Source organism: Mirounga leonina, unplaced genomic scaffold, assembly GCF_011800145.1.
Source record: "Mirounga leonina isolate KUSES-001 unplaced genomic scaffold, KU_Mleo_1.0 Mir_168, whole genome shotgun sequence".
In the NCBI taxonomy this organism is placed as follows: domain Eukaryota; kingdom Metazoa; phylum Chordata; class Mammalia; order Carnivora; family Phocidae; genus Mirounga; species Mirounga leonina.
This window is the reverse complement of record NW_023270426.1, coordinates 49,379,730-49,402,747: the sequence shown is the minus strand read 5'-3', so window position 1 is coordinate 49,402,747 and position 23,018 is coordinate 49,379,730. Positions and strand designations below refer to the sequence as shown.

Here is a 23,018-nt window from a genome sequence, read left to right as displayed (position 1 = left end):
TCTGTATCACCTTTATCCATTTATCTGTGGACAGATTCTTGGGTTGTTTCCGTATCTTGGCTACTGTGAATAATGCTGCAATGAACATGGGAGCATAGATATCTCTTTGAGATAGTGATTTTATTTCCTTTGGATATATACTGAGAAATGGGATTGCTGAATCATATGATAGTTCTATTTTTAATTTTTTTGAGCAGCCTCCATACTGTTTTCCATGGTGGCTGTACCAATTTACATTGCCACTAACAGTAGAAAGGATTCTCTTTTCTCCTCATCCTTGCCATCACTTGTTATCTCTTGTCTTCTTGGTGATAGTTATTCTAAGAGGCTTGAAGTAATACTTCATTATAAATGTACACAATGTTATATGTCAATTATATCTCAATAAGTCTGAAAAAAGTTATTCTTCATTATACAGTGATGTAAATATATATGTAAATTTTCAAATAATATTGAGGCATAAAAAGTAAAAGTTTCATCTTCTAGTTAAATTTTAGAACCAAATTCTCAAGTTCTGTTAAAAATTGTTTTTGAACTTTGATTAGGATAATATGGAATTAATATATTCCCTTCTTTCTTCCCTCTTTCCCTGTCTTTCAGTAGCATTATGTTTATATTTTGTAGTTTTTATCATAGAGATCTTGTGCATTCCTTGTTAGATTCATTTCTATGTATTTTTAAATCTTGATGGCCATTATGAATGGTCCCCTTCATTATATTTTTAACATTAATTATTAATGGTATATAGGAAGACAAATGACTTTTTGTGTTCTGTATTTGGCCTCCTCAGTGAACTCTCTTCTTATCTCTAACAGTTTTTTAGTTTCCTATGCTTGGATTTTCTGGATAGATAATTGCGTCGGGAAATTATGGGAGATTTATATTTATTTTAAAATATTTTTAACTCATTTTTTTATATGTAGAAAAAGCCTACTGGGCTCTATGTTGGAATTGAGTTAACTCTGTAATAGATCAATTTTGGGAGAATTAACATTTTAACAGTATTTTGCCTTATGACCCATGATCATGATTCTATTTCTTCACTTGTTTAGGTCATCTTTAATTTCTCTCAATAGTGTATTATATTATAGTTTTTAGTGTTAAATTTTAAGTTGTATTATTTTGTTAATACTTTATCTAAATACTTTGTGTTTTTGAATGCTATTTATTGAATGATATATTTTAATTTTCAGTGAGCAATTAGTGTTTGCTAATTCCCCTTTTTATTAAGTAACTAATAGTTATTTTACTTGAAATTTTTTCTGTGAGCTGTTAAGAGCAATCATTTGTTCACCTTTACTTTTGTCCAGTTTTTTTTTTTTTTTAAAGATTTTATTTATTTATTTGACAGAGAGAGACAGCGAGAGAGGGAACACAAGCAGGGGGAGTGGGAGAGGGAGAAGCAGGCTTCCCGCCGAGCAGGGAGCCTGATGCGGGGCTCGATCCCAGGACTCTGGGATCATGACCTGAGCCGAAGGCAGACGCTTAACGACTGAGCCACCCAGGTGCCCCTACTTTTGTCCAGTTTTTAATTTGATTTCTAAATAGTACCATATTTCTATGTGGAAGCTTTTAAAATCATTTAGAAATTTTTCTGTTCGTGTGTGTGTGTGTGTATCATTTCAAAACATCTTTTGGCTAGAAGTAGCTTCCTGGAGGTCATTCAGTCAGAATTTTATATTGGCTTCAAAGTTTCTTGTAGTTTCTTAATGTAAATTTTAAATTTAAATTTCTCTTTATAATTTATATTTCATGAGACCTGAAAATGGGTTTTTATCACTCTATACAATTGCAGAGTAGTTTTCAGGTCTTTTCATCATTTAAAGATTTCTGAATTTAATCTGCCAAAATTTTAAATGTTGGGTATTTTACTACATTATTTTCTAAAATATATCGAAGTGCTGGCAATGCATATCTAACTATCTTTCATAGTTGGTAATCCTGTGATTCAGTAGAGAATCTTTTCAGCAACATCTAACATTGAGAAACCATAATGATAGTTACAGTTTATTTTATTATCTTTCTTTGGTGATATCTGAGACTTAGAATCATGTTTCCAATGTTTCATGTATTAAGCAAAGTCTCATCTGTACCAGAGCATCCTTAGGGGAGAAAAGCTGCCTACTTCAAAATCCTGTGGTCACTTATTACACAGCAGGACTCAAGTTGAAGCACTTATACATTATTTTTCTTAATATTTCTGAAAAATATATGTCTAATGTTTATTTCACATGTCCCATGTTTTATCTTGGCTTGGTGAAATGTGGTGGACTAAGGAGAATTTGTAATGTATTGTTTCATATAGTGAATTAGTAATAAGCTTTTTAGCTAAAATACTGTTGAGTCGACTATCTGGAGTCCTTGAAGGAATGGAATATCGAAATCTTCGGTGTATTGAATCTTTGGTGTATTTTCTTTTAGCAGGTGTTAGATGTTGAAGGTCTTCCTCACATTAATTTACTTGGCTTTCTAGTTATGGGATAATGAGCAAATCTCATGATGAAATTCTTAAAATTCCTAGAGTTTTGTTATCTTATTTCATAGTCATACATATTCCAAGGTATTTGGTTGGATATTATTGACCCTAAGAAAATTAAAAGTAGTTTCAAAGTTCCAGATGTTTTTGTAAATATTTTTTAAAGGATCTTAAGCCAAATACAAATGGTACATTATTATTGTGGAAAAAATGAGAAAGCCCATTTAAGAAGAAGAAACTAATAATGTGTAATTTTTACTGTCTCCAGTTAATGTATAATAAACATTCTGGTTTAAAGCTTTCTGGGCATTGCTAATTCCTCTCTTCCTTCCTTCAACAAAAATGTTTCAGTTGTGGGTATACTTTAAAGGATTCACCTTGTGGCTGATCCTGGCATCTTTTTGTTGTTTTTGGGTTGGAAATTGCTTAAAGGGCCAAGATTTTTCTGCCATGTTAATAGTCATCAGGACCAGTTCCATAAGCAGGCCTGAGTTTTTAGTAGTGATACAGCACCTTAGTGAGTTTTCTCTCAGTTTTGCTCCACTATTACTTTCTGGGATATAAATCAAGGATCAGTTCTTTTTCTCTTTCTTCATTTATTCTTGGTTGCTGATTTTTAAGAGTTGCATTTGGGTCTGAAACTGCAAGATCTGTCTTTCTTGCTTCTCCTTTCCCTTCCCTTCCCCCTTTCCTTCTTCCTTCCCCCTTCCTTCTTTCCTTTTAAATTAGCCAGTATTTATAAATTGAAAGTTTTGAACTTTTAAAAATAAACCATTTTTTTTTTTTTAAAGATTTTATTTATTTGAGAGAGAGAGAATGAGAGAGAGAGCACATGAGAGGGGGGAGGGTCAGAGGGAGAAGCAGACTCCCTGCCGAGCAGGGAGCCCGATGCGGGACTCGATCCCGGGACTCCAGGATCATGACCTGAGCCGAAGGCAGTCGCTTAACCAACTGAGCCACCCAGGTGCCCCAAAAAAATAAACCATCTTTACTACTGTGAAAAATGAAGACAATTAAAATTTAGAAAAGCACAATTTCTCCTCTTTTTCTTCCTGACTTTAAAAATTAATGTGGGGCGCCTGGGTGTCTCAGTTGGTTAAGCGACTGCCTTCGGCTCAGGTCATGATCCTGGAGTCCCGGGATTGAGTCCCACGTCGGGCTCCCTGCTCAGCAGGGAGTCTGCCTCTCTCTCTGACCCTCCCCCCTCTCATGCTCTCTATCTCATTCTCTCTCTCAAATAAATAAATAAAATCTTTAAAAAAAAAAATAAATTAAAAAAATAAAAATGGATTTTTGGATCTAGATTATTATTATTTATAGAACATGAACAACATACGGAAGTCAATCATTGTAATACACCACATTAGCAGAATGAAGGGGCACAAAACCACATGATCATCTCAATTGATAGAGAAACAGAATTTGACAAAATTTAATAATCTTTCATGATAAAACACACTGAACAGACTAGGACTAGAAAGAAACTGACCCAACATAATGCTAAAGGCCATAAATGAAAAACCCACAGCTGGCATTATAGTCAGTGGTGAAAGACTGAAAGCTTTTTTTCTTCAATAAGGAAAAAGACAAGGATGCTTGCTTTTGTTTCTTCTGTTCAATATAGTGTTGGAAGTTTTAGCCAGAGCAGTTAGGCAAGAAAATGAAGTAAAAGGCATCCAAATTGCAAAGGGAGAACTAAAATTATCTTTGTTCACAGACAACATGATTTCATATTTAGAAAACTAAATATTTTACCAAAAATTTTTAAAATAAATGAATTCAGCCAAATTGCAGCATAAAAAAATCAACACATAACAATTAGACAATTAGTTGCATCTATACACTAGCAACGAACAGTCCAAGAAGGAAATTAAGAAAATAGTGCCATTTACAGTATAAAGCTTCAAAAAGAATTACATACCTAGGAATAAACTTACCAAGGGGCCAGAAGACTCATTCCTTGAAAACTGTAAAACGTTGCTGAAAGAAATAAGAAAAGACACAAATAGATGGAAAGACATCCTCTATTCATGGATTGGAAGACTTGGTATTGTTAAGATGTCAGTATCAAAGTGAGTATGTATTTAGTGTAATTCCCATCAAATTCCCAGTGGTGGTGTTTGCAAAAACAGAAGAATCTATCCTAAGATTCATATGAATCCTGAATAGCCAAAACATTCTTGAAGAAGTTATAAGTTTCACGCTTCCTGATTTGAAAACTTAATTCAAAGCTATGAGTAATCAAAACAGTGTGGTAGTGTCATAAAGACAGACATATATACCTGATAGACCATGCAGAAATAAACCCTTCCATATATGATAAGATCAAATGATTTTGACAAGGGTGAGAGACCATTCAATGGTGAAAGGATATTCCTCAACAAATGGTGTTGGGAATCTGGATATCCACCTGCAAGAAAATGAATTTAGACCTCTGCCTCATAATATAAATCTCTATATATCTATATATATAAAAAACAAGGCAAAATGAATTAAAGACTTAAATATAAGAGCTAACACTATAAAACTTATGGAGGAAAACATAGGGCAAAAACTTCATGACATTAGATTTGTCAAAAGTTTCAAGAAAAAGCAACAAAAGAAAAAAAATGGATAATTTGGGCTGTATCAAAATTAAAATCTTTGTGCATCATATGCAGCAGTTGATGAGGCAACCCACAGAATGGGAAAAAATATTTTGAAATCTATAAAAAACCATTCTCCCATCATAGAGGAATTAATATCCAGTATATGTAAAGAACTCATACAACTCAACATCTAAAAAAACAACCCAATTGAAAATGGATAAAGGACTTGACTGGACATTTCTCTTATCTTATACTTCGGTAGTAAGTAATATTAGGACCATTTATGATTAGATGGTAAGTTATGCTAGGGAAGGGGGTCTCCTATATTCACTTATTATCCAGGTAGAAACTAACTGGTAGCTTTTTTCCAAAGTATCTCACATGAACTACATCATGTAGAAATATGTTGAAATTTCTGTCATATCTCAAATAATCTGGTATCTTTTTTTTTTTTTATCATATCTGACATAAAAAATGTCCTGGATTGACTCAGTAGCAAAATGAATATAACAGAAGAAAGAACCAGAAGTTGAAGACAGATCATTAGAAATTAATTTGCAGAACAGATAAAAACAAAAAGAAATGAATACAGCCTCAGGGTTTTGTTGGATAATACCAAAAGATCTAACAAATATGTTCAAAAGAAGAGAAAGAGATTGGGGCAATAAAAATACTTGAAGAAATAATGGTTGGAAACTACCCAAATTAATGAATGACATAAATTTGTGATGAAATGTTCAGAATACCCCAGTCAGGATAAACTCAAAGAAAACCATGCCTGAACACAAAGCAATTAAACTGTGGAAAATCAAAAATAAAGAAATAATCTTGAAAGTACTTGGGGAAAAAAATGATACATTACATACAAGGACCAGTGATTTGAATAACTCCATATTTCTCATGAGAAACCATGCAGCCAGAAGACAATAGAACACATTTATTTTATTGATTGATTGAGAGGGAGGGAAAGAGAGAGAGAGAGAGAGAGCAGGGGAGGGGCAGATAGAGGAAGAGAGAGAATTGTAAGCACATTTTCAGTGATCTCACAACTCTGAGATCATGATCTGAACTGAAGAGTTGGATGCTCATCTGACTGAGCCACCTAGGCACCCCTGGAACATCTTCAAAGTACTGAAAGAAAGTAGAGGTAACACCTGAACAACAGAGGTTTGAATTGCATGGGTCCACTTATACATGTTATTTTTATAGTATAGTATTGTAAATGCATTTTCCCTTTATGATTATTTTTCTTATGGTTTTAATATTTTTTTCTAGCTTTATTGTAAGAATACAGTATATAACACATACGACATGTAAAATATATGTTAATCAACTGTTTATCTTATCAATAGGGCTTCCAGGCAACAGTAGGCTATTAGTAGTTAATTTGGGGGGAGGAGTCAGAAATTATATGTGGATATTCAAGTCTGTGGGTAGGTGCCCGCAATCCCTGCATTGTTCAAGGGTGTACTGTATTTGGTAAGCATAAAGGACTAATTTTATTCTTTGTAGGTTATACTGAGAGGTTTTAAATGGATATAGATATAGTATATATTATAGCTGTAATATAAAGGCTAGCAGGAAGGTGGGATTAAAAGGGCCCATATGGTTGTAAGGGTTCTACATTTTATTTGACCTGGTTCAGTATTAGCACTAAGTAGACTGTGAAAGATTTGCTGTATCTTGATTTGTCTATCTATCTAATAATCCCTCTAGAGGAAGAACCACTAAAAGTTAAACAAAAATATACAGCCAAAAAATCAATATAAAAATTAAAATAATATTTAGATGCTCCCAAATAATGGGAATGACAGTGGTCAGACAAACAAAACACAGACAGTAAACAGAAAACAGGTAATAAAACTGTAGACCTGAATCTAACCACATCAATAATTATATTAAATTTGAGTGATCTAAAGTCAACAACTAAAAGATATTGTCAGATTAGATGAAAATATCAAGATGCAAGTATATATTCTCTAGGAGAAACCCACTTTTATTTATTTTTTTAAGATTATTTGAGAGAGGGAGAAAGAGAGCGATAGAGAGCACTAGTTGGGGGAAGGGGCAGAGAGAGAGAGAGAGAGAGAAGCAGATTCCCTGCTGATCAGGGAGCCCGATGTGGTCCTTGATCTCAGGACCCTGGGATCATGATCTGAGTCGAAGGTAATTGCTTAACTGACTAAGCCACCCAGGTGCCCCAAGGAAAAACCCACTTTTAGTATAAAGACATACATAGATTAAAAATATAAGGATGGGAAATATATACTAGGAAAACACTAAACAAAAGGGCAGCTCCCATCCCTAGCACTTTCCATTTCTCATACAGTCCTTTTTTTCCCCCACAGTACTCTCTTTTACCATCTCACATATTCTATTTATTTATTTATTGTTCCTCACCCCCATTAGAAGGTAAGCTCTAATGGGCAGGGATTATGTACTGTTCACAGTTGTATCATCAAGGCCTGCAATAGTCCCTGGCATGTAGTGCTCTCTCAGCAAATATTTGTTAAATGAATTTGACTGTAGGCTTTTTTCTTCTGTCATCTGTTAACATTTTTTTGAATAGTGTTCTGTAGAACAGTTGGGGAATACTTAGAATAGGATATAATAGGACAGGATCTCTGACTTCTGGTAGTCATTGAATAACTGAAACAATGGGCTCTAGAGAACATTTGATCCCTCTCTCCTTATTTTACAGATGAGAGAATTGAGGGAGGTGAAAAAATCATACAAAGATGTTTTACCTGCAGTAAAACAGGTTTACAAAATACTCAAGTCAGAGTGCCTGGGTGGCTCATTCAGTTAAGCGTCTGCCTTCGGCTCAGGTTATCATCCTGGAGTCCCAGGCTCCCTGCTTCAGGCTCCCTGCTCTGGCGGGGGTGGGGTGGGGGGGGAGTCTGCTTTTCCCTCTGCCTCTGTCCCTCTCCCCACTTGTGCTCTCTCTCTCAAATAAACAAAATCTTTTAAAAAAACCAAAATATTCAAGTCATAATATGACAGGTAAGGAAATAGAATATAAAAGACTAGCTTGTTTTAGAGTATTTTTAAACTATCCTGTAGAAGGGTCTTATTGAGAAATTGCTAACTGGGATTATAATGCTCAATGTTATAAAATGTTGTAAAACATTTGTCATAAATTTATAAAGCTAATAGTTTCCATAATTTTTAGGTAGTTTCCTAGATAGAGTGTATAATTCATATAGAATCCCTTTCCAGAAAATTATAGTTTAAACTTTATTTTGTAGCTATCAAAGTCTTGACTATTAATAGACATGAAGATATATTCTGGGAATGAGAGTAAAGGAAATGGGGATATAGGTAGACATACAACTAAAATAAATAGAAATAAAACATAGCACATAGAAAATTCCAAATGAAAAGTGTAGATTAAAAAATACTAGAGGAAATTAGAGAATTGGATGACATGGTAGGCCAGGTATTAGGAGATTACTCTAGGAAGGGAGAGTGATTAGAATTTGGGAGGAACGTGAAAAGTAAAAAGAATTGGGGCGCCTGGGTGGCTCAGTTGTTAAGTGTCTGCCTTCGGCTCAGGTCAGGATCCCAAGGCCCTGGGATTGGGCTCCCTGCTCCGTGGGAAGCCTGCTTCTCCCTCTCCCACTCTCCCTGCTTGGGTTCCCTCTCTCACTGTGTTTCTGTCTGTCAAATAAATAAATAAAATCTTTAAAAAAAAAAAAAGTAAAAAGAATTGAGTTGGGGGTGTGATATGAGTACAGGCATGGAGGAGCCAGAGAATGTTCTGGTAGTGGTAGGTCAGTTTATTTTGATAGTAGCATTTGTGTAGAACAATAATGATTGATGCGCTTAAAAGGGATCTTGCAAACTGAGGGCGTTTAATATTAAGTGAAATGGTTTGGATTCTTTTTTTTTTTTTTAAAGATTTTTATTTATTTGAGAGAGAGAGCATGAGCAGGGGGAGGGGTAGAGGGAGAGTGAGAAGCAGACTCCCCGCTGAGCAGGGAGCCTGATGCGGGACTCGATCTTGGGACCTTGAGATCATGACCTGGGCCGAAGGCAGACGCTTAACCGACTGAGCCACCCAGGTGCCCAGTAGTTTGGGTTCCTAGGCAGTCAGGGTTGAAACTGTCAGTGATGTACATTATGGACAGGAGTGGGAGACTGTTGGAAAAGGTCCTTTATGAGGTGATAGTGACCTAGTTCAGGATAGTAACAGTGAGAAAGGATTAATGTGATTGTACAGAGAAATCACAACGGGACCTAGTTATTTTGTAGATTTGAGAAGAAAGTTCTGTGGTTTCTGGTATCTGGGAAAATTGGTGGAAATAGGAAGTTCTAGCATGAGTGCCATTTTATCATGAGAAATAAGTTTGGTTTTAGACAGCAAGTTTGAGATGAGAGAGACATCTAATGATGTCCAATTATAGAAGTGGAACTGGGGCTTAGAGTTTGGGGAATTGATCCCCATAGTGGTGAGAGTTAAGTCCTGAAGGTGAATGAAATGTTAGGAGTTTCAGAGATTGTAGAATAGTGTAGCCTGAAAAGATGGTGGTGCACAGAACTTTAGTGGGCAGAGAAGAGGACTTGGTGAAGGGAACTTTGAAAAGTAGTGATTGGAGAAGTAGGGGAACCCTTGAAAAGAAAGCCAGGGGAGAAATAGCTTGTTCAAAATAACATTTATTCCACCCCCCCACCTCCATTGCAAATGCAGTATAATTTTAATATAAGAACCTGGGAAATAAAGGGCAGTATAAATATTTAAAAATTATTTACACCCTCATTAGCCAGAGAAAACTACTGTAGATATTTTATTATATCTCTGAAATTACTATATATTTCTTCTTTAATGTGTCTGTGTATTTGTATATTTATATTGATATACAAGTCATTGGTTCTTTGATGCAGATAGTTGAGATAAGTAATAACTCAAAAAGGCCTGTTAATTCCATAGCTAATTTGTTGATTCTATTTTCTAAATATTTAATGTATGTAGAATTTATGTTTTATTTTCAAATGACTCATTTTACAAAGGTTTCACCTCTAATACTCTACTTTTATCCTTCAGATGATTGCAAAAGGGAAAAATGCATCTGAACTGTTTCCTGCTGTTGTGAAGAATGTGGCCAGTAAAAATATTGAGGTACTGTTTTTTTTTTTTGTTTTTTTTTTAAGATTTTATTGTTTTATTTATTTTAGAGTGAGAGAGAGCATGCACACATGTACACTGAGCCGGTGGGGTTGGGGTTGGTAAGAGTAGAGGGGGAGGGAGAGAGAGGGAGGAGGGGAAAGAATCTTAGACAGACTGCGGAGTGCGTAGCCTGACCCCACAGTCCTGAGATCATGACCCCAGCCGAAACCAAGAGTCTGATGCTCAATCGCTCGACTGGCTGAGCCACCCAGGTGCCCCTTGAGGTGCTATTTTGATTCATAATCTTCATGATTCCTTTTGTTGTAAAAGAATCATACTTTTCAGTTACTTTTAAGTATAGCATAAGATCCTTAAGTATCACTAGATTTTTTATTATAATTAAAATGTCCATAATCTTAAATAAACAGATTTTTGGACAGAGAATGTGAAAAGTAAATGAGATTAATTCACATGGTGAATGGTGGTAATTTGTTGTGTATTCTTAGAAACAAGTTTACTTGAAATTCTGCTCTAGGGACTTAATTTTAAGATAGCACATGTCCAGTGAAACAGACCTAAGTTCATGCAGTATAAGGGCAGAGTTTGAACCCAAGTATTATCACTCCATATGTAGTGTTCTTTTTGAGACATTTTAGCTCTGGTATACCCTGCCTCTGTACAGCAGGATGTATTGTGAGCCTTCAATTACTTGTCTCTGTGTGGGTTTGTAAGTGGTGTTTGAAACAGAAATTCAAAGAACTTTGAGGCCAAGGTAATATTGGGTCAGATGGACTAATGACTTTTGATAGAGTACAAAAGAAAAATAAGAGCCAGTGTAGAAACCATTGAGTAAGATGAGTAGAATGAAGAGTTCAGTGAAGGGGATAAGAGATTGATCCTGAGCAAATGGCTTGTTTTTAAAATAATAGAAGGTAGTAAGGAAGAGGATTGAATGACCATGTCTGTCTTGCCTCTCACCGTCAACTGATGTGGTAGTGATTGTCTGGAGGATATGTTTACTCAGTAAGACGTAGTGATACAAGCATGAGAATGAAAATGCCAGCACACATGCTTCCTCTTTGCCCATTGCTGACAACTGTGAACATCAACTGTGGGGAATGTTCTTGGCTCTGTTTTTGAGTCTGGAAAGTTTGACGGAAGGAGCAATCTCCACTGAAGAATATTTTCAAGGACTTAGTGACATCAGGGCAGATGTTTTAGGTGGAGATAGATGGAGTATAAGAAGTAGAAATTAAGAAAATAAGGGAGTTTTTCCACATAATCAAGTATTAATATTACTATTAAACCTGTATCTCTGTTTTATGTATTTATTTAGTAGGTGCTTGCCCTAGGATGTACAACGCACATCTTTATCTTGCTACAGTCTACCACTAGGATTTACAATATACATCTTTAAGTTATCACTATCTACTTTCAAGTAACATTATAACACTTCACATATACTTTGAAAATCTTACGACAGTGAATTTCCATTTTCCCCCTCCCATCTTTTCCCATGGTATCATGCATTTTACTTTTAAATATGCTAAAACTTCCCAGTCATCTTTTTTAAAAGATTATTGAAATACAGTTAACATGCCATAACTTTTGAAGTGTGCCATTCATTGATTTATAGTGTATTTACAGAATTGTGCAACCGTCACCACCATCTACTTCCTCTATATTTTTATCACCTCAAAAAGTAACCCTGCTTTGATTAGCAGTCACTCCTTATGGCCCCAGCCCTGTGCAACCATTAAATCTACTTCCTATTTCTGTGGATTTGCCTATTCTGGGCATTTCATATAAATGAAGTCATATAGTATGTGACATTTGTGTCTGGCTTCTTTCACTTAGAGTGCTGTTTTCCAAGTCCATTCATGTTGTAGTGTGCATCAGTACCTCATTCCTCTTTATTGCTGAATAATATTCCATTGTATGGATGTACTGAGTTTTGTATATTCATTCATCAGTAACACTTGGGTTGTTTCCACTTTTTAGCTATCATGAATAATACTACTAGAAACACTTCGTACACATTTGTGTCTGAATCTATGTGTTCATTTCTCTTGTATGTATACCTTGCAGTGATATTGCTGGGTTTTATGGTTACTCTCTTATTTTTTGAGGACCTGCCAAACTCTTTTCTACAGCAGCTGCATCATTTTACATTTCTATCAACAATGCGTGTGTTACAATTTCTCCACATCCTCACCGGTACTAATTTTTCTTTTTTCTGGGAAAAAAAAAAATTACTTTCTTTTAGATTATAGCTATCCTAGAGAGTGTGAAGTGGAATCTCTTTGCTGCCTTTGCAGTTTTCGATTTGCATTTCTCTGAGAGAAAACTTGTTGAGCATCTGTTGGCCAGTTCTACTTCTTCTTTGGAAAAATATCTATTCAGATCCTTTTACCATTTTGTAATTGGGTTGTCTGTTTATTGTTGGAGTTCTTTATATATTCTGAATACTAGACTCTTAATTGGTGTCTAATTTGCAAATATTTTCTCTCAGTCTATGGGTTTTTTTCCTTTGAAGCACAGATATTTTAAATTTTGATGAATTCCAATTCATCTATTTTTTCTTTGTTTGTTTATGCTTTAGGTGTCATATTTAAGAAATGGATGCTTAATCCAAAGTCATGAAGATTTATCTTTTTCCTAAGAGTTTTGTAGATGCAGCTTATATATAGTACTATGATCCATTTTGAGTTAATCTGGATGCTTAATCCAAGGACCCAAAGATTTATACTTGTCTTTTTCCTAAGAGTTTTGTAGATTTAGCTTTTATATATAGGGCTGTGATCCACCTTAAGTCTCCATGGAACTACTGATCTGCTTTCTGTCACTATAGTTTTATCATTTTTAGAATTTCTTAGCTATTAAACCGTACAGTTTGTTATCTTTTCATTTGACTTCTTTTACTTAGGAATTGGAGATTCGTCTGTGCTGTTTCATGTATTCACATTTTGTTCCTTTTTTGCTGTAATCTGATATTTCACAATTTTTAAATTTACCTGTTGAAATACACTTGAATAAAATGCTGTATGTGGTCATGTATTTTAATTTTTTTCTTTTCTAAATACCTAGGGATGGATCAGTTGCATTGTCTGGGAAATGTATATTTAATTTTTAGAAAATAGTGTATAGAGTTTTCCAGAGTGGCTGTACCATTTACATTCCCACCAGCAATTACATGGGAGTTCCAGTTGGTTCACATCCCTTCCAACACTTGATCTTATTAGACTCTTTAACATTAGCCACTTCGGTAGGCGTATAATGGTATTTCTTTGTGCCTTTATTTGCATTTTTTTATATTTAGTGATGTTGAGCATCTTTTCATGATTTATTGGTTGGTCATCTCTCTTCTAAACTGTTCAAATCTTTAGCCTGTTTTTAATTTTTTTTTCTTACTACTAAAGTGTAAAAATTCTGGTACCAATCTTCTGTCAGAAGATGGTTATTTACTATTATTTTCTCTTGGTCTGTGGCTTGCTTTTTTGTTTTCTTAATATCTTTTAAAAAGCAAACACTTGATTTTGATAATGTCCATTTTATCTGTTTTCTTTTCAGTCATACTTCCTGATTTTTTTGTGACCTGTTTAAGAAATCTTTGCCTAATCTAATGTCAAAGATTTTTCCTGGTTTGTTCTAAAAGTTTAATAGTTTTAGCTATTATATTTAGGTCTGATCCATATCATAGGTTTATGATCCACAGGTTCTGTAATTCACTGGGAGGATTTATTTATAAGACTCAAGATATAGCCATAGCTATGATTTATTACAGTAAAAGACACAACAAAAGCAGGCCCTGAAACAGGTGCGTGGGGAGAGGTCCAGAGGAAATTAGATGCAAGCTTCCAGGTATCCTTGCCCACTGATTTTCCCAATGACAATTCCTCCAGCATCAGTTGTGACAAAAAGCGTCAAGTGTTGTCCACTAGGAAAGTTCATTAGTGACTCAGTGCCCAAGTCTTTCACTGGGGGCTGTTCATGTAGGCATTACCTGCCCAGCAAGTACCAAAATTCCAGACTCCTGGAAAGAAAGCAAATGTTGAGCATAAACCATATTGTTGGTATGTAAACCACCCTTCTCAGTTAGGGAATATGGGAATACCCCTGAGATTCAAGTTCCCAGATGCCATTAGGGCCAACTTTGTAAGCAGACTTTCTAAAGATAGCAGTCTCTGGCCTGCTGTATTAACTCTTTACTGTGCAATACATTTTAAATTAGATTTTGTGTGTGATGTGAGGTAAGGTTTGAGATTTCGAGATACATATATTTTTTTCCAGATATTCAGTTGTTCTAGTATCATTTTTAGAGAAGACTATATCTTTTCCCCCTTGAATTACCTTGCCACGTCTTGTCAAAAATTACTGATCATATAAGTGCAGGTGTGTTTCTGGACTCTATTCTGTTCCATTGATCTGTTTGCCGTACCACACTGCCCTGTTTACTAGTCTTTTTTGTTGTTGTTGTTGTTGTTTACTATAGCCTTGAAGTCAGGTAGTATAAGCCCTCCAGTCTTGTTCTGTTTTTAACCTTATTTTGGCTAATCTGGGTCCTTTGTCTTTTTATGTAAGTGTTAAAATTAGTCTATCAATTTCTTCAAAAGCCTCTTAGAATTGATTTTGTTTGCATTGAATTTATAGATCAGTTGCCATCTTTACCATATTAAGTCTTCCAATCCTTGAATGTGGTCTTCTTTAATTACCTTTTGCAGTGTCTTGTAGTTTTTGGTATGGTTTTGCACATACTTTAAATTTAGCTTTTAGTAGTTTTGAATGCTATTTTATTTTTTTAAAGATTTTATTTTGAGAGATAGAGAGAGAGCGTGAGCACAAGCAGGGGCAGTGGCAGAGGGAGAGGGAGAAGCAGGCTCCCCACTGAGCAGGGAGCCCAATACCAGCCTCATCCCAGGACTCTGGGATCATGACCTGAGCGGAAGGCAGACACCTAACGGACTGAGCCACCCAGATGCCCCTTGAATGCTATTTTAAACAACATTGTCTTTATAGTTTTATTTCCCAATTGGTTATTGCTAGCATACAGAATTGATTTTTGTATATTGATCTTGTATCCTTGTTAAATTCACTTATTAGTTCTGATAGTTATTTTATAGATTTCTTTGGCTTTGTTACATAAATGATCGTATCATGTGCAATTATAATTTTACTTTTCTTTTTTTCTTGTCGTATTATACTAAGTCCAATTTACATTACAGTGTTGAATAGAAGTGATGAGGATGATTATCCTTGCCTTGTTTCTCATTTAGAAAGCACTGAGCCTTTTACCATTGATTATGATATCAGCTATAGGTTTTTTTGCAGCTATCTGTAATCATGTTGAAGAGTTCTTTCTATCCCTAGTTTGCTGAAAGTTTTTATAGTGAATGAGTTTTGAATTTTTTCAAGTGCTTTTTCAGTAACCATTGAAATTATATGATTTTTCTTTGTTCTCTTGATAAAGTAAATGACTGGGATTGATTTTCACTTATTAAACCTTTTTATTTGTGGGGTAAATCCCTCATGGTCATGGTGTATTAAACCTTTGTCAATATTGTTAGGATTGATTTGCTAACCTTTTCTTAAGGAGTTTCCCATCTATATGTTATTGAAGGATTTTTTTTTTTTTTTACTTGCGGTGGCTTTTGTTTTGTATCAGGGTAATCAGGTTAATACTAGCTTTATAAAATGAGTTGGGATGTGTTTCTCCTTTGTTGTCTTAAAGAGTATGTGTGGAGTAATTTCATCTTATATGGTATTATTTTATCCTTACTGTGAAGTCATCTGAGCTTTGAGTTTATTTTATGGGAAGGTTTTAAATTATGAATTCAAGTTGTTTATTGGGCATAGACCTCTTTGGGAAATAATTAACTCAGCAGGCGTGGGTTCTCAAACCCTGTATATTCACAAGAAAGGTCTGTTTTCATGACTGTCCCTTGTCTGTCTTGTGCAGACAGAGCTATTGGACTGTTCTGTCTGATAAAAGTTTTTTATGTATCTGTTGTCTTGAGTCATGGTGTACTAGTTTGTCCAGATAGTGTATACTAAAATTGTAATTTATGGTAAACACCTTGCTTTTTCTTTTCCTGTTCTGTAGCTAGTCACTGATCTCATATGTAGTGATGACAGTGTGTATAGTTGTACATTACCTACATGACTGAACCCCAATAAATGCTTTGGACAGTCTTTCACAGTCAGGTTTCCCTGGTTGGCAGTACTTTGTACATGTCATCACACACTGTTACTGAAGGAATTAAGCAGATCTTATGGTGATTCTACTGGTGGGAGGACTCTTGGAAGCTTGTGCCTGGTTTCCTCTGGACTTCAGTCATGTACCTTTTCCTTTTACTAATTTTACTATGTATCCTTTTGCTGTAATGAACCATAACCCTAAGTGTAACAACTTTTTGAGTCCTGTAAATCCTTCTAGCCAATCACCCAGCCTGAAGATGGTCTTGGTGGACCCCCAACACAGGGCTATTTAGATTTTCTATCTCTTCTGGGATCTGTGTTGGTAATTTGTCATTCACGAATTTATCCACTTCAACCAGTGTCAGTTTATTAACATAAAGTTGTTAATAATATTCCCTTAGTATTTTTTTAGTGCCTGTGCCTTCTGCAGTGATATTTTCTCTTTCATTCCCGATATTGGTAGTTCTTGTCTTTTCTCTTTTTCTCTTGATCAATTTAGAACCTTATCAATTGTATTGACCTTTTAAAAAATAGCTTTTGGTTTTATTAGTTTACTTTTTTCTGTTTTCTATGTCATGGATTTTTTTTGATTACTGACTTTTTTACTTATCTTTCATATTTCAGACTTGTACATATTTGGGGTTTGTTCTTTTTTTAATATCTTGAGTTGGGAACTCAGATCAAATCTTTTTTATTATTTAAACCTTTAACGCTATGTATTTTCTTTTCTTTTTTTTTTTAAAGATTTTATTTATTTATTTGAGAGAGAGAGAATGAGAGACAGAGAGCATGAGAGGGAGGAGGGTCAGAGGGAGAAGCAGACTCCCTGCCGAGCAGGGAGCCCGATGCGGGACTCAATCCCGGGACTCCAGGATCATGACCTGAGCCGAAGGCAGTCGCTTAACCAACTGAGCCACCCAGGCGCCCCTATGTATTTTCTTCTAAACATTACTTAACTTGCATTTTCCAAATTTAATTTATATATTTTCATTGTTTAGTTAGTATTTTTTATTTACTTCATGATTTCTATTTTGACTCATGGATCATTTAGAAGTATGTTGTTTAATTTCGTGATATTGGGGGTGGGAGGATTATCTTAATGATCTTAACATTGATTGCTTTGTAACATAATTCCACTTTAGTCTTAAAACATACCTAGTATTATTTCATTCTTAAACTTTATGAGAACTTCTTTATAGAACATCAGAGTTTATTTTGGTGTGCATGCCATGTGCAGTTAAAGAGAATGTGTATTCTGCTGTTGTTGGATGTATATTCCATAAGTGTTATTTAAATAAATGTGGTTGATAGTGTTGTTTATTTATATTTTTAAAAGTGTTTTTACTGACCTCTTGTCTAGTTGTTCCACTGATTGCTAGGAGAGGGATTTTGAATCTCCCAACCATGGTTCTGAAATTGTTCATTTCTCCCTTTAATTTAGTCATTTTCTAGCATATATTTTAAAGCACTCCGATCAGGCATCACTCTTTGTGTCTTCCTGATGAATTGACCTTTTTATCCTAAAATAAGTCCTTCTTTATCTCTGGTAAAACTTTTTGTCTTAAAGTCTATTTGATTTGTTACTAATACTGCCACTCCAGCCTTCTCATCTCTTTGTATGGTGTATCATTTTTCATCTGTTTACTCTCAGCCTGTCTCTGTCTTTGTATCTAATGGGCATCTCTTATTGACAGCATGTGACTCCAACGTTTCCCCATCCATTCCATCAAACTGTGCCTTTGAATTGGATTGTTTATTCTTTAAACACTTAATGTCATCATTGATGTGTTCGGATTTGAGTGTACTGTTATACAGTTTATTGTCTATTTGCTCCTTTTGTTTCTTTTTTTCCTTTCCTCCCCTTATTTTGGAGGAAATCCCATTTTAAATTTTCTTGTTTTTATTTATTTATTTTTAAGGATTTTATTTATTTATTTGACAGAGAGAGAGAGCACGAGAGAGGGAACACAAGCCGGGGTGGGGGGTGGGAGAGGGAGAAGCAGATTTCCCTCTGAGCAGGGAGCCTGATGCGGGGCTCGATCCCAGGATCCTGGGATCACGACCTGAGCCGAAGGCAGACACTTAACGACTGAGCTACCCAGGCACCCCACTTGTTTTTATTTTATTTCACGTCTTGAAATTCTCTCCTTAACATAGTCATATTTTTGTCTACCTTCTTGGGCATATGGAGCATATTTATAATAGTTATTGTAAAGTCCTTTTTTTTTAAGATTTTATTTTTAAGTAAACTCTATTCCCAATGTGGGGCTCAAACTCATGACTCCAAAATCGAGTCACATGTTCTACTGACTGAGCCAGCCAGGCGCCCCTCTGCTATTTCTATCATTTCTGTCATTTTCAATCTTTTTCTGTAGATTGATTTTTCTCCTGGTTATGATTCACATTTTCCTAATTTTTTAATATCTTTAGTAAATTTTAATTAGATGCTGAACAATATGAAATTTATGTTGTCATTTGCTGGATCTTGTATTCCTTTAAATTGTGTTGGGTTTTTTTGTGGTGCACAGTTAAGTTATATGGAATCATTTGATTTTGCAAAGCATGCATTTAAGCTTAACGAGGGAGTACAGGAATATTTTTAAGTCTAGATTAATTTAATCCCACTCCTAAAGTGATGTTCTTCTTAGGATTCTACTAAAAAACCCATGTATTTATCAGACATTTTCTCTCTGGCTGGTAGGAACATGAATTATTCCTAGCTCTTTGTGATCTTTGAGATCTGTTCTTCCTGCCTTTTTCCAGTGTTTGTTTTTGGTGTTTTGTGTTCTTCTGTTTTTGTTTTGGTTTTTTTGGATGGCCTCAGGTAGTTTCATCTCACTCTTGTGCATGTCAGTGCTTAGTCTTAAGACTTGGTGTTTGTCCTCTGCAGTGTGTGTGCTCTCTCTCTCCCTCTCACTATCTCTGAAGTTTCCTCCTGTTGTTCTGCTCTGCAAATTCTAGCAGCGTTGGCCTCTGAACTTTGATCTCTTTCTCCTCAGCACAGTGAGTCTTCTGGATTCTGTTTGAGTTGCCCCTGGTGTGCTGGTGGATATACTACCTACCCTCTGTAGTGGCACTCACTTTGACTTTTCCCTCTGAGGATTCACAGTACTGGGCTGCTTGTTGTCCAACATATGAAAACTCTTTTCCCCCGATCTTCTGTTTGGTTAAGGTAGGAGGGTAAATCAGGTCTCTCAGTTATTATTAAATTATAGCTTCATATAAAAATCTTCCTAAAGCCTTAAAAATATATGGAATGTTATTGATCAAATGAAACATTAGTCTCAGTTTTCCCTACTTTGTATGTGGAGTTGTCAATTTATAACTGTGGTGACATACTTGAAAATTCACATCATCTTTTCCAATCTCTACATCAGACTTCTATAGCAGTGTCTTATACTGCTTTATGGCCAGCATATATTGAGTGAGCCATATATCTTTAGCAATTTTATAGTCAATGCTTAAGTATTTTTGGTTTTAGAAACAAAGCATTTTTTAATGAAAAGATTGGGTAGGTACAGAAAAATAAGAGTGAATAAAACACTCTTAACGATGGTAGAGTTTTTTGTTTAAGTAGAACAATAAGATCAGTGATTCAGTTGTTACATAATACAAATACAAGATTGATGTAAAATAGACTCTTAGCTATTATTTTAACACTGTGACAGTGGATTGGGTGTTACTATGTCTCTAATATAAAGTAAATTAGTAGTTTAGTTTTTCCCCATATAAAGTAAGTTTAAATAATTTTGAATTTATGTATTCAAAATCTGGAAAAGTAAAGTAGGAGTATATTTTATACAATTTCTAGAGTACACATTTCCATATATTTAAAAAGAAATATTTTCCTGTCACCATTTAAACTTTATTAGAATAATTTATAAGATTTTAAAAATAAGTACTTTAAACCCATTTTTTAGATACTTTTTTTTTTTTTTAAAGATGTTATTTATTTATTTGACAGAGACCCTGCGAGAGAGGGAACACAAGCAGGGGGAGTGGGAGAGGGAGAAGCAGGCTTCCAGCAGAGCAGGGAGCCCGATGCGGAGCTCAATCCCGGGACCCTGGGATCATGACCTGAGCCGAAGGCAGACGCTTAACGACTGAGCCACCCAGGCGTCCCCCATTTTTAGATACTTTTTAAAGTATACCCCATTTTTTTATTAGATAATGCATACATTATATATTTTGGATAGGTGAATTTTGCTATCAAAATGATTAGCCATCATAAACTCAGTTTGACTAACTTGGGTAAATTAAAATCGAAACACTTCATTCATTTAATATTGGACTTAAATAGAGTCTCTATTCGTAGGAGCAATGATTGCTAACATTTAAAAGATGCTGTGGGGCGCCTGGGTGGCTCAGTTGGTTAAGCGACTGCCTTTGGCTCAGGTCATGATCCCGGAGTCCTGGGATCGAGTCCCGCATCAGGCTCCCTGCTCAGCGAGGAGCCTGCTTCTCCCTCTGACCCTCCCCCCTCTCATGTACTCTCTCTCTCTCTCATTCTCGCTCTCTCAAATAAATAAATCTTTAAAAAAAAAAAAAAGAAAAGATGCTGTGTGTGCTAGGTTGTTAGTACCTTACATATATCCTCATTTTATCTTCACAAATAACCCTGTCAGATTGATACTCTATCTAATTTCCCAAATTTTATTTATGAGGGCAAGACAACAGAGGTTAAATTATCTGACTAAGGTCACCCAGTATGTTTCAAAGTCAGAATCCAAAGCCAGGTGGCTTGGCTTCAGAACCCATCTTAGACCATTCCCCTTTTAGAGCCATCCTTCCTGTTTGGTGCTTCCTTCCTCCTCCTTCTGCCTTAGTGACTTTGGCCCCAAATCAACATCTGGTATTAGCTATCCTTTGGGAGGTATCTGGCATTGGTATAAATTTTTTTATGTTTTAGAGATTGGTAGAAATGAGCAAGTCCTTAGAAATTGGTAGTTAAATTAACTAGTTCCCCCTGGACTTCTAGTCTTCTTGTTAGCAGAAAATTTTGTATTATTTATTGTTCATCCAAAGCTGTTTGTACTGTTCATTAGTTATAGTAGGACTTCCCTATTTGTTCATCTTTTCCCTTTACACTCAGATTCTCTTGTACTGCCTAGTGTTTTGCAACAAAAACGTCACTATAAACATAATTATTGGTCTATTTGTTGGATTTCTTTTGTTCTTGAAATACCTTGTTTTTGAAATATGTTTAATCCTCTAATGTGAGAAAACTGACATAAGCTTCTTAAAATTTATGTTTAGAGAATTGATTGATGTTTCATTGCTATCAACTGCAAAATTTCATTTTTATTAGTACATGCTGCCTTAGACACACAGTTAAGCTGTGCATCATCTTCCATTTGATGTCAAATGATACCAAAAGTTACCTAGTAAGCAATCAGTGGTTATAGTACAAAAATAATCAAAGGTTTAGTCAATAACTCATGAAGTTTGATTTACTCGTATTGATAAACTAATTAAACAGATCTGCCTGTGTTCTTCCAGCCTACTGGGGCTCTGCTATGATTAGCTTTACAGCAAGGAGTGTTGTAACATTGAATGAAGGTAACTGATCAGAGAATGGTGTAGTCACGGAGCTTTAAGTACTCCCATTTCTGGTCACAGAATGGTTTCAGGGAAACTAGGCTTTCTCTGCACACCTGCAGCCAGTCAGTGCATAGGCCTCTTGTGGTCAATATTGATTGATTCTTATAACAGAACTAGAACAAATTTGGTGTTTTGCAACCTTCTGTGATTTAATATTGTTATGCTTTTTGCTATAACAGTCACAAAAATCCTTCTCCAATAGTGAGTAATTACAGCAATGCCTGCTAGCTCAGCTGTGGTTCTGAATGTTTCAGTGTTGCCAATATAAACCCCTGGATATATTCTGGAGTTCATAATTCAGCTTTAAAAGTTAGCTGTACAGTTACTTGATAAATAAAGGTGTTGCTGAGAAATAAATCAGGAGGATGAGGGGATGGGTGGGCTCTAATCCATTTTCTTTCAAAACTTTCCAGAGAACTGTAGACTGGATCTGAATATAATTAGTAAGAAGAAAAAATACTTTAAATGATTAATTTTTTTTTTAGCCCACAAGTTAAAGACTTTGGAGGCAATCTCTGTAATACCTATCATCTCTTCATAATATGTTGGTGTTTTTCTAGGCATCTATTTGGTGAATTATAACCATTGTGGTAAGTTAGATTCCTGATGTAGCAATCTAATGGGAAATGTCTTAATAAATTTTTTCAGTATACCACTGGGCTGTGATGTTTCATTCAGCTAATTATTGAACTCTTACTATATACCAGGCATGTGATATAGGTCCTGAGAATATACAGATGAATAAGGAAAGATTCCTGTATTTAAGTAACCTCTTGTTCATTCTAAGGTGGATTTCAGAAATATCTTATTTAAAAATGCATCTGTGTGTTGTTTTGATTTATTGAAAATGCTATAAATCAGTCAACTAGCAAGTGTTAATTGCTTTTTGGCACTGTTGTAATCTTAGGAACTTAAAAATCTGGTGGTGGAGAAAGCTATCAGTACCTGAGACAATTAGATACATGCTTCTTAAACTGTAATTAAAAACCTCATATTTCCATTTAAATATAATCTAAAACATTGGGTATAATTTGTATCATATGGTTGCCAT

At 35.2% G+C, this 23,018-nt stretch overlaps 1 protein-coding gene across 2 annotated transcripts in view; it reads left to right on the top strand.

Moving 5' to 3' along the window:
* Window positions 1–23,018, top strand: part of AP3B1 (adaptor related protein complex 3 subunit beta 1) — a 263,265-nt gene that overhangs the window by 37,511 nt on the left and 202,736 nt on the right. For both annotated transcript variants that reach the window (XM_035014705.1, XM_035014707.1), the window contains exon 3: window positions 10,109–10,183. In XM_035014705.1, the coding sequence (XP_034870596.1) occupies window positions 10,109–10,183 (75 nt within the window). The remainder of the gene's footprint in view (window positions 1–10,108; window positions 10,184–23,018) is intronic.